At 49.6% G+C, this 16,816-nt stretch overlaps 1 protein-coding gene across 2 annotated transcripts in view; it reads left to right on the top strand.

Annotated features, from left to right (window-relative positions):
- The window catches only part of LMX1A (LIM homeobox transcription factor 1 alpha), a 54,001-nt gene extending 37,699 nt beyond the window's left edge, over positions 1–16,302 (top strand). For both annotated transcript variants that reach the window (XM_045028049.1, XM_045028050.1), the window contains exons 3-7: positions 6,819–6,988; positions 13,259–13,336; positions 13,497–13,566; positions 15,277–15,447; positions 15,814–16,302. In XM_045028049.1, the coding sequence (XP_044883984.1) occupies positions 6,819–6,988; positions 13,259–13,336; positions 13,497–13,566; positions 15,277–15,447; positions 15,814–15,974 (650 nt within the window). In that variant the 3' untranslated portion in view covers positions 15,975–16,302. The remainder of the gene's footprint in view (positions 1–6,818; positions 6,989–13,258; positions 13,337–13,496; positions 13,567–15,276; positions 15,448–15,813) is intronic.
- Positions 16,303–16,816: the final 514 nt, after the last annotated feature.

Below are 16,816 nucleotides of genomic sequence, written 5' to 3'. Positions count from 1 at the left end.
TTGTGGGCAGTTTGCCCCGACCGTCTGGCATAAAGACACATGCATGAGGGCACCATTCCCAGTCCAGAAGAGGGTTGCTACAGCCATCTGGAAGCTGGTTACACTAGACTGCCACAGGTCTGTTGGCAACCCAGTTTGGTGTTGGAAAGTTAATTTGCGAATAAATCAGTGGTGGAAATCACAGGCAATCAGGTGTATGGGTTACCCCAAGGTGGTGGGCATTAAAGATATTCCTAAGGTAATTGCTGACTTTCAGAGAATGGGGTTTCCTATCTGCGCTGAAGCCATTGGTGGGACTCATGCCCATAATTTGCCCTCCACAATGGTACTACCCCACTGTTATGCCGGCCCTTGTGGATCACAGAGGGAGATTTAGTAATGCCAATGTAGGCTGCATTGGGAAAGTTCATGAGACCAGGGTTCTTCGCTGATCAGGAGCCTATGTTCATGGACAGGCTGGGACACTAGTCCCACCACATGACATTGTCATCAGTGGAGCTACTGTCCTCACCATTGTTCCAGGGGACCCTGCATTCCCCCTTTTGCCTTGGCTTATGACTCTATACCCTAATTGCAAAGGCCCTGGCAAAAGACGGTTTAACTATGCTCTCGGCAGGTGAAGAATGGTGGTTGAATGTGCTTTGGGCAGATTGAAAACCCATTGGAGGTGGCTTCAGACCCATTTGGAGGCCAGTGTCATCAATGCTGTCCCCCTCACCGTGGCTTGCTGTGTTCCTCCCAATCTTTGTGAAGCCAGAGCCATTTCCCCCTGAAAGGACCTGTGTGGGCAAGGGGCCACTGAGCCGATACACACAGCCAGAAAGTGCAGCTACCATAGCTGGAGCTGGCTGTGCCCAGGCAACAGAAGTCAGGGATGCTTTGTGCTCCCGTCCATGTTACGGGTGTGTACGGCCCAATGGAAGAGGGAGACTAGCACCTTTATGGATGTGCTTTTAGGGGGGAGGGGATGGGATTAATTGACTTTGGGGGGGCTCAGTGCTGCAGGGGTGCTGGTTACCATGCAACGTGCTTGCAAATGACAAGACAATTTATGAAATGGGCGGGGGGCATGATTCACAATATGGATTCATATAAGGGAGTGATTGAAGTGTGGCTTGCTGAATGGAACCAGATAGAGGCTTAGGGTCTGCTTACTAATTCCTCATTGTCCCTCATCATGTGTTCACCTTTATTTCACATTGGATTGTATCATGAGATGCAGGGACAGCAATAAACTTTCTTGATGACATAAAAAGCTTTAGTTATAAACATGTATTAAAACCGTACAACATTCACCCATTGCCAGGCAGGCAACACCATAACACCAGTGACAACAGGATCTTTCTAAAAGAACAACAACAAATGAGCATGAAGTGCAAACTCTGAAATCATGTACAAGACAGAAACCCCCTATCATGCCATGTCCCCTGGCCCCGCTGATCTCCTTTCCCTTCCTTCCCTCTTTTCGCACACTTAACACCAGGGAAAGGGGGTGGAAGCATCTCCAGGAGAAGGAGGTTCAAGACTAAGGCCTGCATGGGGTTAAGCTGTCCTGCCCGGCTGCTCATGGGACTGATTGCATGGGTCACCCAACCAGGGAGTTTTCTGAGCTGTTTCTGGAATGAGGATACGCTGCAGGGGACTCAGGCCGTGGTGAGGGAGAGGCAGCAGGAGCCAGTATAGATATGAGCCGCTCAAACGGTTCTCTCTGCTGAGCAACGTCCGCCTCCCTCAGCCGCTGTTCCTGTTCCAAGAATTGGGAAGCAAGTGCCTGCTCCCGTGCTGAAACCCTGTCCTCACTCTGTGCAGCCAGCCGGAGTCTTTCCGCTTGCCTCTCGCCATGTCTTTTCCCTAGCCACAAGTCCTTGGAACTGGACCTGCTCGTTGGCCCTGCCCAGAACTTCAACTGTGAGTTCATCACGGAAACGCTTCCTTTTGGAACGGTCCATGGAGGTATGTTGGCCCAGGCTTCTGCTGCAGTGTGGGCAAGCTGTGAAGGTGCTGCAGCTGGTAGACGTCAAGGGGCTTGGAACAGGACAAGAACCAGTGGGTTAATGTCTCCAACAGCTCAGTGCAGGAGCACAGAAAAAATCCTTGTGGAATTTCAAGGACATAAAATGTTACTTTTCCAAACTGAACCTCAGTATATTGTGAAAGAGATACTTCAGTCTGGAGTATCTCCCTGGACACAGCCTGTGGGGCAATGAAATAAGTGCAGAGACCAGGGTAAGTTAGCAAAGAGTCCTGTGGCACCTTATAGACTAACAGACGTTTTGGAGCATGAGCTTTCGTGGGTGAATATCCACTTCGTCGGATGCATGTAGTGGAAATTTCCAGGGGCAGGTATATATATGCAAGCAAGAAGCAGGCTAGAGATAACGAGGCTAGTTCAATCAGGGAGGATGAGGCCCTCTTCTAGCAGTTGAGGTGTGAAAACCAAGGGAGGAGAAACTGCTTTTGTAGTTGGCTAGCCATTCACAGTCTTTGTTTAATCCTGAGCTGATGGTGTCAAATTTGCAGATGAACTGGAGCTCAGCAGTTTCTCTTTGAAGTCTGGCCCTGAAGTTTTTTTGCTGCAGGATGGCTACCTTAAAATCTGCTATTGTGTCTCCAGGGAAATTGAAGCGTTCTCCTACAGGTTTTTGTATATTGCCATTTCTAATATCTGACTATCAAGGTAAGTTAAACATTCTAAGCTTTCTTCTGGTCTTCAGGAACTTCCCATGTTCCAAGACTTACTGAAAATCGACATGAACAGTCCAGAGAGCAATTCAGACAGCTCTTTTAAAACTCTTGGATGCGAATCTTTCAGACGTGCTGATTTAAAAATGTGGATTTGATAGTGGAGTAGACAAAGTCGGCATCTTGTAGGAAGCACGCAGGCCTGTATTTTGTATAGTGTCTTTCTTTTAAGCTATATCCCAGAATTCTGTACTTGCTTAGAAAATTCCATTATGGAATTGAATAATGCGGGGGGAGGAGCAGATAATGAGTTTTTCAGTTCACTGGCAATGTCGGAAAAAAAAAGGTTTGGGGTTGAACTGGAAATGAAATAGTTAGTAATTTTTGGCAAACCATAAAGTTAAAAAGAAACAAAAAATCTTCATTTCAGTTAGAACAAAATGATTGGTCTCAAGAAAATGGAATAATTTTTGCTTGTTTCTAATAAAACAAAAGGAAATTTTGAAATGAAGAGTAATTTTGAACCAAAAAGCAAAACATTTAATTTAGGAAAAGTCAAAATGAAATGTTTTGATTTAATTTTTTTTGTAGTATTTTCGACCCAAGCAATTCAGCAAAATGAGCCCAGTTTGGTGAAACTTTTTGATGTTTTGGTTGAAAAATCTCAGCCAGCTCTACTGAATAATAAATGAATATTGATGTCTGTTGATGTGAAATTGACATTTATTAACCCAAGAGGTAAATATTGACTAATATGACCTGCATGGGAAAGAAGGTCTTAGGCGGTCTTAGGCCATTTGTACCATTAGTTGGGTGGCAGGAGATAAGAGTGGATGGATCAGTGAACTGGTCTGGCACGCTAGGAGGTTGGCTGCTGTATAAAATGGAACAATAGTTTGCTGTGGTATAGAACGGGTTTCAAATTAGACAGACCAGTGATCTAGACTGTTGGAGCAAATCCTATGAGCTGTTAGTCATGTGGAACAGCTATTCCAATGGCTCTGTGCAGGGCGTCCCACGCCCTGGCCCCGATTTTTAAAGTTGTCTTTCAGTCCTGTGCATTGCCATTGCGAAGTCCTGATTCGGTTGCTCAGCCAGGTTCCTATTTGTGAGATGCATGTCTTGGTGCGTGATGTTGTCACACCAGTCACTGCCATGCTGCAAGCAAGTGGAGCAAGGGACGCCTTGAGGGCTTCCCTACACTGGGGGAATGTGCCCAAATTCCTCTCAGAGCCTGAGCTCAAGGGCATCCTTCAGGCACCCGTGTTGGCTTCCAGGGCCAAGGAAGGGGCAGCCGAGCAATTGCTTAGCACCTCCCTGGACTGCTTCTCAGTCACCTGCTTCCTTGAGTAGTTGGACATGGAACTGCCTGTGCTGGAGCTTGGCTGGCTGGGTTTTTCCAGTGGCTTGGATTGCAGGCTCAGGTGAGTGGAGGCACATTTCCAGTCCAGCTTCAGGGAGACCATCTGCAGCTGCAAGGATGTGGTTTGCAGGCAGATCCGTTCTGACAGGGAGGGGGATCCCCTGCCCATGCTCTTCCCTGTAGCCAGGGCCATCAGCATCCCTGGGGAACTGAGGGGCCATTGCATTGATCCACCTGCTCCCCTTTTCTATGAGCTACAAACTTGGATCAAGAAAACTGGAGTTGCCATAAAACCTGCCCCTGTCACCTCACTCCACAGTTTGGAGCTTGATCTTAACTGTATGGGTTCATCCTAACATTCTTTCTGTATTATTGTATTTCATTAGTATAAAAAATCACTAATTTGCTTTAATGTTTTGCTCTTCCAAAGCCCGTGATACTCATGGCTGAAGGTAAAGGCTATGGCCAAGAACCAGACTCTAAAGAGACAAGCACTTGCATTATTTTCATCTTAGCATCTTAAGTATGCGTTTAGTGCACAGAATTATTATTTAGTTTCATCATCATAAGTTCCAGGCTATTTGTATGCTTGTACTTTGATTTAAAAACAAACCTAGTGTGTCCAATAAAAAAAAATTGTCCCTCATTTTAAAGTGGGTTGTCCCTCATTGTCTCTCATTTTGAGTGTCACTGTCCCTCATTTCAGAGTCTGGGGGTTGAGAGGTAAGTTACAGCCTTTGAAAATACAGTGAATTCATCAGCTGAACTCCGATCCGTCTGTATTTCTCATGCTGCCAAAATTACTTCCCTTCCTGCTCCTCTGTTTGGACAATTCAGCTTTTAATCTGCCACCTGAGGCACTAAGCAGGGAGTTTATAAATTGTTAAGTATTTTAGACCTCCAGGGAAAAAAGTCCAACTTGTATGGCTTCAGGCTCCACCTCCTGTCCTTCTGTAGAAAGTTCAGTTTTCCTCGAAATGGATTTATAATTCGTCGTTCCTTTTTCTAGTGCTGACACTGTTGTCTCAAGCAAGGCTCCACAGGTGTCTAGCTCTCACAGGATATAACCTTCAGTGGAGACTGCTCACATCATAAATTGGTGGTATGAATAGAGGAAAAAAGGGAAAGAGAAAACCCTCCTCAAATTCCTTCCAATCTTTAGCAAACATATGAAACAAGTTTAAACTTCACATGGCATTAATTCTTGTTTTTCCCCAAGTGCCTGAGTTTGGGTGGTTTTATGTCAGAGAAGAGATGTATGCTCCTATTGCCGACAGTTCTGCAAACATCGAGCGCTAGTCCTTTCATCTCGCTTTCACATTGTCAGGTTAAATTATGAAAAACATCTAGACCAGGGGTCGGCAACCTTTCAGAAGTGGTGTGCAGAGTCTTCATTTATTCACTCTAATTTAAGGTTTCGCGTGTCAGTAATACATTTTAACATTTTTAGAAGGTCTCTTTCTTTAAGTCTATAATATATAACTAAACTATTGTTGTATGTAAAATAAATAAGGTTTTTAAAATGTTTAAGAAGCTTCATTTAAAATTAAATTAAAATGCAGAGCCTCCCGGACCGGTGGCCAGGACCCGGGCAGTGTGAGTGCCACTGAAAATCAGCTTGTGTGCCGGCTTTGGCACACGTGCTACAGGTTGCCTACCCCTGATCTAGACCTTGGATTTGGGGGTCAGAGCCTGTCCCCTCTTTATCTCTCTCTAATATTCGACTGCTACAGCATTTTTAGTTCTTAAGAGAAAAATTCTCCCACATGAATTCTAGGGAGAAGCTTTACAGTTTCATGTTTCACCTTGGATGTATTCCTGACCCAAAATCATAATGTCCTGTTATATAAACTGCATACGTGCACATTTAAATCTGTCCTGATCTATGATCTGTAAGTGAATGCACAGCAATATCTTTTGATCAGTCAAAAATGGCGTCGCCCTTCTTTTATATCAATATAAACTGTCCAGGCACAGTGTGTGATGATGAGACCCACAAGACAACAACAGAAGGGTAGTTTGAGGAGGTCATTGTACAATAGAGACACAATCCAGTGGATAGTCCTGGCTTCTAGACCCAGCTTTACCCCGATCTGGTGTGTGACCTTGGTTAAGTCACTTCATATCTCTGAGGCTTAGTCTCACCATCTGTAAAATCGGAATAATGATACCTTTGTAAAGTGCTTAACACAAGAATCTGGAATTATGGGAAGTGTGGGTTGAGCCTCCATAGCTAAGGCTGCATCTAGACTTCCATTCTAAGCCCTATTATGGTGTAACCAATCCATGTGATTTTATTATGAATCTCACAATATTTGGTGGAGTTTGTTTCACATGATCCTGGCATTCAAACTTGTGAATTTCCCCTTGTTCAAAATGGCCACCACTTTCCCTTGCTTTCAACAAGGCTGAAGCCAAACGTCCCCCAGTCAAGATGGCAGTAATTCCACAATAGTTTTGCATGCAAAAGTGAGGCTGCCTCTAGTGAAGGTGGCCGTCCCCTCTGCTTTCAGCGAAGCCAGGCTGCCCTCAGAGTTCAAAAGTGGCCAAGTGCTTTAGATGCCTAAATCCCATTTTCACAAGTCACTTAGGAGCCTAAAACTCATTGAAAGTCAATAAGTCTCAGGCTCCTAAGGCAAAGTGGGAGTTGGGCACTTAAATCCCTTTGAGGATCTGGGTGCTAAAATGTACAGTTCAGCTAAACTAAGACACACCATCCAGAAAGCTGGCATGCTCTGTCCATCACCTTCATGGGCCTGCTTAATTCTTTCAGGTAAAAGTGACGATGAAGAGAGTCTATGCAAAATGGGTCATGGTCCTGGGAAAGGCGCCGAGGACAGCAAAGATCACAAGCGTCCCAAGAGACCCAGGACAATCCTGACAACGCAGCAGCGGAGGGCGTTCAAAGCATCATTCGAGGTCTCCTCCAAGCCATGCAGGAAGGTACAGTGAGAAGAGAACCGTCCGCATGTTGGAAATGTCGAGCCAGATCCTCAGCAGGTGTCACTCCATTGAAGTCACTGGGGCGGTGCTGATTTACACCGGCTGAGGATCTGGCCTGCTCTGTTTCTGTTGCATGTTTGTGTGTGTGTGTAACATGTACTTGTGCAGCCAGACGTGCCCAGGGAACCCACCTTTCCAAAACACCTCCAAATGTGAGCAAATTTCCCAGCTGTGCATGCAAGAAGAAATGAAGGTATGTGCTGTAAGTGTATACATGAACACCTGTGTGCGCACAGCATGGTGGGTAGTTCTTTGACTCTGGGCCAACCCCCAAGCGGCAGTAAATCCTCCTAGTTCCACTGAAGTCATTGGACCAACACCGATTTACACCTGCTGAGTCCCAATCCCATGCCCTGTTCACTGGGGGAGGGCGGGTGGAGTTACTTCTGTCTGTGGTATGCAGGGCCGGCTCTAGGTTTTTTGCCACCCCAAGCAAAAAAAATTTGGCTGCCCCCCATACCCCCCTGCTGCCCCAGCACTGGGCTCTCCCCCACACACACCCCCTGCTGCCCCAGCACTGGGCTTCCCCCTTTCCCCCCCACCAGTGCCCTCCCCCCACCCCACTGCCGCCCCAGCCCTGGGCTCCCCCCTTCCCCCCCACCAGTGCCCCTCCCACACCTCCTGCAGCCCCAGCCCTGGGCTCTCCTCCCCCCCTACCTGCACCCTCCTCCCGCTGCAGCCCTGGGTCACTGGTAACTCGCTCCCAGGGCGGGTCATTCAGCAGGAATTTTGGATGTGCACAGAACAGACAGGATTGGTTCCCATATGGTTACAGAACTGCAGTAAAGTGGAACAATTTTCAGCTTGTGTGATTGGAGGATATCTGGATGCATATTATAAGACTGTCCTACATCAATGAGGAAAAGTTGAGGTGCCTTTATTATTCTTTTGTTCCACTCTTTCTTTCTATGGGGAATTTGCCAATGCAATATCACTGTCTTCCTTTTAAACAAACAAAAAGGCAATGGCTGTTGAAAATAGCAATTCCAGTCCTAATAACCACTGGGAAGCATTTCTTGCTCAATTTTATCCTACTTTTTCTACAGCAAGTTACAGTGGATCAGTAAAAAGAACAGGAGTACTTGTGGCACCTTAGAGACTAACAAATTTATTTCAGCATGAGCTTTCGTGAGCTACAGCTCACTTCTTCGGATGCATAGAATGGAACACACAGACATGAGATATTTATACATACAGAGAACATGAAAAGGTGGAAGTACGCATACCAACAGGAAGAGTCTAATCAATTGAGATGAGCTATCATCAGCAGGAGAAAAAAACTTTTGAAGTGATAATTAAGATGACCCATAGAAGGTGTGAGGAGAACTTAACATAGGGAAATAGATTTAATTAGTGTAATGACCCAACCATTCCCAGTCTCTGTATATCAGTATATTTGATTTGGGAGAAATGAAGTAACAGCTGCCCAAACTGAGCTTGAGCACTCCTGAATTTTGAGGTGTTCAAATCTGGAAGGCAGGTGCTGGGTGTGTGTGTGGGGCAGGCTTTGGGCTCCGCGGGGGAGCACGGCAGCATGTATGCAGCAGCGTGTCTGAAGCTGCACGGACCCAGACACGCTGGTCTGAGTGGCACAGTAAGGGGGCTAGGGGGTTGGAGAAGTGGTAGGGAGTTCAGGGGGGCAGTCAAGGGACAGGGAGCAGGGGGGGTTAGATGGGTCAGAGGTTCGGGGGGGCAGTCAGGGGACAGGCAGCGGTTGGATAGGCATGGGAGTCCCAGGAGTTTGTCAGGGGATAGGTAGGGGGTGGGGTCCTGGGGAGAAGTTGGGGGGGGTGTCAGGAGGGGGCAGTTGGGGACAAGGAGAAGGGAGGCTTAGATAGGGGGTGGGGTCCCAAGGGGCAGGGGTCCCAGGAGGGGGCAATCAGGGGACAAGGACCAGCGGCGCTTAGATAGGGGGTGGGGTCCTGGGAGGTAATTAGGGTCAGGGGTCCTGGGAGGGGGTGATCAGGGGACAGGGAGTTGGGGGGGGAGTTGGATGGGTTGGGGTTTCTGTGGGGGGCAGTCGGAGGGAGTGGGTGGTGGCAGGGTGGGGCTTCCCTCCCCCTGGAGTGTCCTGTTTTTTGAATGTTAAAATATGGTCTCCCTACCATTCACAGCACTCACAGCACGCTGCCGCATGAGGTCCCCCTCCTTCCTTTCCAATTGGTAGTGGCCAAGAGAATGCTGGGAAATGTAGCTCTTTCCCTGCTCCAGGGCTGGCTCTATAGGCAGGGAGCTAACCAAGGAACTACAGCTCCCAGAGCCCCCTGTTGGTTCTCAGCTCCCATGCCGCCCCTGCAAATGGGCTGCCTCAAGCAAGTGCTTGCTTTGCTGGTGCCTAGAGCCGCCCCTGATGGTATGCATGAAGTGCACCTACCAGTGCCCCAGAAATTCCAAAAAGCTTGTGGAAGAGCCTGCTTATATCTCACTGGGTGCTCAGTATCCTAGTGGGAGTCAGGTGGAATGGTATTGTCCACAAGGAAGGTTAACAAGTAATATCCTATCTTTGGAGCGGGTTTGCTTCGTACCACTGATACACTTAGCTGGGGGAAGAAGGGTCTTGTAGTTACGGCCAGGGGCGGCTCTACCTTTTTGGCCGCCCCAAGCAGTCATGCGCGGGAGGCGCCCCGGAGCCGCGGACCTCCCGCGGGCATGACTGCGGAGGGTCCGCTGGTCGCGCGGCTCGGCTGGACCTCCCGCAGCTGCGGACGGTTCGCAGGTCCGGCGGCTCCGCTTGAGCTGCCGCAGTCATGTCTGCGGGAGGTCCACTGGAGCCGCGGGACGAGCGCCCCCTCCGCAGTCATGCCTGCGGCAGGTCCGGTCGTCCCGGGGCTCCGGTGGACCTCCCGCAGGCATGACTGCGGCAGGTCCGCCGGCCCAGCCTGCCGCCCTCCCGGGAAAGGGCCGCCCCACGCGCGTGCTTGCCGCGCTGGGGTCTGGAGCCGGCCCTGGTTACGGCACCGGCACAAGGCTCAGCAGAACAGGTTTGGTTCCTCGCTCTGCCCCAGACTTCCTGTGTGAACTTTGGCAAGTCCCTTGTGCCTCAGTTCCCTGTGTGTAAAATGGAGATTTTAATTCCCCTTTGTCTTGTCTATTGAGATTGTAGTCTCTGTAAGGCAGCGTCTGTCCCAGACACTGTGTGCTAGGTGCCGTACAACACATAGTAGAGGATATGAACCCTGTTGCAAGGACTTTCTGGTGGAAAGGATCTCTTAGATCAAGGGTTCTCAACCCTTCTCTTTCTGAAGCCCCACCAACATGTTATAAAAACTCCATGGCCCAACTGTGCCACAACAAAAAAAAATTCTGCATATGAAAGCCAGGGAAGGCATTAGGGGGTAGCAAGCAGGGCAACTGCCTAGGGCCCCACACCACAGAGGGCCCTGCAAAGCTAAGTTGCTCAGGCTTCGGCTTCAGCCCCTGGTGATGGGTCTTGGGACCCCAGGCTTCAGTCCTACATGGTGGGGCTTTGGCTTTCTGATCTGGGCCCCACCAAGTCTAACATTGGCCCTGCTTGGTGGGCCCCTGGACTTCTGGTTCAGAACTGCTGACTTAGATCATCCAGGAAAGTTAGAGGTGGAAAGGATCTCTTAGATCATCCAGGCTATTTCCTGAAAAACACAGGATTGCTTCCTTCCTATTGTACATTTCTCAGTGTTTTCAGTCTAGTTTTTAAAAAGGTCCCACGCACCTGCAATTTCTGCTCAGATTAGGTGTTTGCTGGACCTTAATGTCCTAGAACTTCATGAAGTTGAACCCAAAGAAAGCAGGAGCTCTGATTATTGACTCCAATAACATCGATTCAGTTGCTGAGCAGTGCATCTGTCCTGGTGATTCCATTGGACAATAGATCCCTGACTCCATCCTCATCCAACTCTGAGATTCATATTATCCTCCAATTGGCCGTCCTCCTGGGCCAGCTACTCGGCTGATGTAAATCAGCATAAGTCCATCAAAGACAATGGAGCTGCACCAACTGACACCCGCTGGAGATCTGGCCCCTTCTCGCCATTTCATCATTAAAAGGGCCTTTTCCCACCAGTGCTCCGGCAGATAGATTTAGAGTTACGGCTAAATGGCTGTGTTTTTTCAAGGCTCGATTACAGTAATTGTTTCTTATACGGGGCTCCTTCTCATCACCTATCGAGGCTAACGGCTCATTCAGGCTGCTGCGGATTCCATTCTTACGGGCATGGAGCTGCCCGAGGACATTACTTCGCTGCAGAAATTGTTGTCCTCACTCCCTGTCAAGCTAGACATTGATTTTCTTTAAAGTTCTTCTATTGTGTTTAAGGTCCTGAATGGCTGTGGGCCAGATTATAGATCCCATCTCGGTTCTGATGTTCCCAGCCAGTTCTTAAGATCGGAAGCTGCAGGTAGCTGGACTGGGCTGTGATCTTATGTCCATGGAAGAGAGAGCATCTTACAGTCACATGCCCGGTCGCAACAGGAGATGCTCAGTCTGTCCCACAGCTGAAACCTGCCTGGGATTCCCCAGTACTACAGCCCTCCCACCAGCCCCATCTGCCTACCCTCCTGCACCTTGGAAGAGCCTCGGCCTTCCAGCATGACCTGAAGGTCAACAAACTCAGGCTCTGGTGAACTGATGGGGAAGCTGGTCAATAGCTGAGAGCCCCCCAATAAGAAGACCCTGCCTCCAGTCACACCCAGGCTCAACAGGAGGAGTTCCTGCTCAATGCTGCTGTATGATCACATGAGATAGTCTTTGAGATAACCAGGACCCAGTCCATATAGGGCCAGATTGTATCTTGCTGGCACTGCCCCACTGGTGGGGAGCTCCATGGGCTCCTTCCAGATCACACGTGGGTGTAGCTACTCCATGACTTAGCTGCAAGGGATGGTGAGGGAAAAGGAGGAGTGAATGGCTCCCATCTCTTCCCTGCCCCCTTGGGGGAGCTTGTGCCCCTGGAAGAGCTAGGAGGGAACAGTCCCTGTGCTCCCCCAAACACAAGCACTGCACTGGTGCCCTGTCCCCACGTGGGGGTGTGAGGGAGAGGGCAGGCACCAGACATCCTTCTCTTCTCCCTGGGCCCCTGTTCTGGGCCGGGGCACGGAGTTGCCATTAAGGTGAAATCCTGGCCCCATTGGCATCAATGGCAAAACAGCCGCGGGGAGCAGGATTTCACCCCCAGGCTTCATAGGCTAAACTAAATCCCTTAAATTCCAGCCAGTGCAGACTGCGGACTCATTCCTAGGCATTTGATTGCTTGTGTGCACATGTGAGGCAGAGAGCAAGCCACATTGTGTGATTCCTTATTCGTTATTATTTTTACTACAGAATTACCCAGAGGGCCCAGTCAGGGATCGGAGTCCCATAGCGCTAATTGTTGTACATGTAGGTCATTTAAAAAAAGAGTCCTTAGCACAAAGGGCTTATGGTCTAGACTAATCACCAGACTAGAGTGACCAGATGTCCTGATTTTATATGGACAATCCCAATTTTTGGGTCTTTTTCTTGTATAGGCTCCTATTACCCCCACCCCCTGTCCTGATTTTTCACACTTGCTGTCTGGTCACCCTACACTAGACCCAAGAGGGAGAGCAAACAAACTGAGGGGAGACTGTAGGAAGGCAGAGAAGATGGGGATAGTGAAACAAGCGCTTCGTATGGGAAGCAGCTCACAGCTCACCATCTGTGTGGCCAGCAGGGCCGGCTCCAGGCACCAGCGAAAGAAGCAGGTGCCTGGAGTGGCAATAGAAAGGGGCAGCAGTCTGTCCGTTTTTGGAGTGGCACGTCTGGGTCTTCGGTGGCAATTTGGTGGTGGGTCCTTCAGTCCCTCTCTTCCTCCTTGGCGGCAGCTCAATCGCTCCGCTTCAGTCTTCGGCAGCAGCTCAGTTGGGGGGGGGGGGTTTCTTCACCGCTTGGGGCGGCAAAAAAGCTGGAGCCGGCCCTGGTGGCCAGCTGCAGGGTTCACAGGCCTCGAGGCAAAGCCTCCACCCAAAGGGATCTGGAGGGGATGGTGCAGTCCATAGTTCTGTCTCTGAGCTGGCTCCAGTGGTAGGAAAACTCCCTGCCAGCAGGCTGCTAGCTAAGCATGGCTGCCTGCCAGGCCTCCTGGGGACTGTGTGAACTGGAGACTCCCTGATGTTCTGGGTCACCGGGGTTTGCCTGATCGCTGTTCCTCCTCTGGAATGAAACTGCAAAGCCGCTGGTTAAAAGACTGAGGACGTCTGCTGTGTCGTTTATCCCAGGTCAGAGAGACGCTGGCAGCCGAGACGGGGCTGAGTGTGCGAGTCGTGCAGGTTTGGTTCCAGAATCAGAGAGCGAAGGTACGTAACCTTGGGGGACGATATGGGGCCTGGACTCAGTGACCCAGGAGGTCCCTCCGGCCCTGTATTCTCCTGAAAAACACTGTCCTAGAGCTTTGCTCTTGCCTCCTCCATAGATTGACTTGTTTCAACCCTCTACATTCCTTTCTTTCCTGAACAGATGAAGAAACTCGCAAGGAGGCAGCAGCAGCAGCAGCAAGATCAGCAAAACACCCAGCGGCTCAGTTCAGGTACTGCCCAAGGCCCCCCTAGCACCCTTGCTGCATGAGACCCTCACAGAGCTGCTGCACAATGCTACCCCCCCCCCAATCTGTGGCACTGGTATTCCCAGTTTAATTGCAGAGCCCACTTTCTGCTGCCCGTGTCCCGTTTCCTGGCCAAGAACCCCAACTCTTCTAGCTGGGATCTCCCATTCTGCTGCAAAACCGGCCCCTACTGCACTCCAGAACTCTGCCCGGGATCCCCCAGCTCTGTGGTGTGTTACCCCTAGATCCACTAGCCCAGGGGTTCTCAAACTGGGGGTCGGGACCCCTCAGGGGGTCACAAGGTTATTACATGGGGGGTCACGAGCTGTCAGCCTCCACCCCAACCCCGCTTTGCCTCCAGCATTTATAATGGTGTTAAATATAGAAAAAAGAGTTTTTAATTTATAAGGGGGGGTCACACTCAGAGGCTTCCTATGTGAAAGGGGTCACCCGTACAAAAGTTCGAGAATCACTGCACTAGCCCATTGTACAATGCCCTACATGTGTGGGAGAGTCTCCCCCTTAGCCAGCAGAGCTGAAAATGTTACTATCTGTCATAAGATAAACAGCTCACTTAGAAGCCCAGCCACAGCATGAGACTTGATAATCTCTTTGCAGCAGTGAGTTCCACTGGTTGTTTACATGCTGGGTGAAGTAGCGTTTCTTTTTATTACATGGCTTACAGCATAAGGGTAAGGGGCCGGAAAGGGCAGCTACCGTGGGAAAGGGGGTCAGGGTTCTCGCTGCCACAAGAGGTGAGGCTAGGAAAAGGTGGTTTGGCTTTAATTAAAACAGAGGCGACTAACGGCTCGATGCTTCTCTGAGGACCTGCCTAGTGCATTGGGGGTGACAAAGCTGCTCCTGCCAGCGAGGGAGAGTTTCTCATTTCTGATAAGGCCCCTTGGTGCTGCTCTGGGAGTGGAAAGGAGCCTGAAGGGGAATAGGAATGGCCCCCTGGCTGGTGCAGAGCTGGTGAAAGGGCTCTACAACAGTCCTGATCTACAACCCGGGGCAAGGGGTGTTTTTGCACTAGGGAGCAGGAGGGAGGGCTACGCTCGTGGCGGGGGGCAAGAGGGCAGATGGCCAGATCACACTGCTCTTCATCTGTTCTCTGCATCCCAAGGCCCATGGGGAGTCCTGGGAAGCCGAGAATCAATTAGAGCAGCCCTGAGGAGGTTCTAACTTACACTGCAGGGCATGGTGGCCCCAGAATGACCCCAGAATACATGGTGTGTGAAGGTGACTTCAAGCCACCTTTGTGTTACCCCTCCATCCGGGCCCCAAGCATAGGGCCAGAGTGACTGACAGAGCATTCTCCTGGGAGCATGCAGGGCTATGACTTGTCCAGAAGTCTGGAGTGGACGGAGCCTGACATCTCTGCCCATTTCTGCAGGGAAGGAGGGATGACAGCAGCACAGCACAGAGAGACGCTGATTCTGGCCAAAGGGGGCCAGGAGCTTAGGTGACAGGGCAAGAAGGGGGGAGCTGAGTCCTGGCGCTGGTGGGGTAGAGTAAGGGGTGCCACTGTGGGACTGCGGGCTCAGGGATGTGGTGTGAGAGAAGAGCCCAGAGGGGTGAGAAGGGACCCTGCACTGCTGCCTGGGGAGGGCACTGTGTAGCAGCCCAGGGAGGTTAGAAACAGGGAGGCCCTACAGCAGCATTTGGCTTTGACATCAGTTCTCCCTTTTCTTACAGCTCAGACAAACAATGGTGGGAATGCTGGCCTGGAGGGGATCATAAACCCATACACCACACTGGCCCCGTCACAACAGCTGCTGGCTATTGAGCAGGGCGTCTACAGCTCGGACCCCTTCCGGCAAGGCCTCACCCCGCCCCAGATGCCAGGAGACCACATGCACCCCTATGGTAAGAGCCTCTGGGAAATTGCAGTGCTCATCTGTAGGCACCTCTGCAGCGGGTCTCTTTCCACCCGCCAAGACAGGGCCAGAATGGAGATTCCACCCTGACTTACACACACACGCCAGTTCTCACCTTCCCCGCGAGTCTCCATGGCTGGTGAGATTGGCACCTTCCCAAAGCACATGTTGCCTTCCAGATCTCCAGCTGGAGTGTCGTGGATCAGCAGCGCCCCCTAGTGTGGGCAGCTGCTGAACGCCCACACTCCAGCCCTGTAGCTCTGCTGGGGGTCAGCGCTATGTCACTGCGAAGCACTTTGCTAGGACTGTCCATAGGCAATAATACTTCAACATTGTTTGTTTGCCTCACTTTAAGGTGCTGAGCCCCTTTTCCATGACCTGGATAGTGACGATACCTCACTTAGCAACCTGGGCGACTGTTTCCTAGCAACTTCAGAAGCTGGACCGCTGCAGTCAAGAATGGGAAATCCCATCGACCATCTGTACTCCATGCAGAACTCCTATTTCACTTCTTGAGCCTTGTCTGTGTCACCTGGCCAGGCACAGGCGCCTATGACATTACAGGCTAAACCCACTTCAGATATGGCAGGCAAGGGGTTTGTGTTGCTGGAATGCTGTCAGACAATATTTTGTAGCGCAGTATTTCCAAAGACTGACTAAGTTATGGATCGCATAGTGTAATGTTTTTATTAGAATCCTAGTATTAGATACTAAGTGTTTGTTAGAGCTGGGCTGCTAGGTGTTTTCAACTTGAAATTTTAACAATGGGGGGAAAAACAGGTTAAACATTTCTATGAAATTTTGACATCCCCCATCTCCTGTTTACCCCCCTGTCCGGCTATAGAAAGGGTTGATTTAAAAAAAAAAATTCATGTATTTATTTATTTTTTATTTTGAAATTTAGACTGAATTTTGATGGGGAAAGAAAAAAAACAGAGAACACTTTGTGCAAAGTTTTCACAATTCCGTTACCCGCACCCTCCTCCTGCGATTTATGGGATTTATTTCAGCTAAGTTCTCTGGCCTGCGATATACAAGTCAGACAAGATGATTGCATCGAGTGACCTTCTGGCCTTAGAGCCTCTGACCATATGATTTCAGTCCTCCTGTAGAAATAGTCCAAAACTTTTCAAATTTTGCAATTTTGGCAATATTTGATGAAAAAACTGGAAATTTCAAAGAAATGTTCACCCTTTTTTTTCCTGTTTCTCTACCAGCTCTAGTGTTTATTGATAAAAACAGGGACTTTTAATATAGACATTCTCATGCAAGTTTAGATATCTAGAAACTCCTAATCTGTCTCTCACTAACTGGGAAACTCCTGGAAAGAGGTAGGTATGTTTGGGTGTGTGCCTATG

This window comes from Mauremys mutica, chromosome 8, assembly GCF_020497125.1.
Source record: "Mauremys mutica isolate MM-2020 ecotype Southern chromosome 8, ASM2049712v1, whole genome shotgun sequence".
Lineage (NCBI taxonomy): Eukaryota > Metazoa > Chordata > Testudines > Geoemydidae > Mauremys > Mauremys mutica.
Note: the sequence above shows the minus strand (reverse complement) of the source record. Positions and strands in the feature narration are given on the sequence as shown.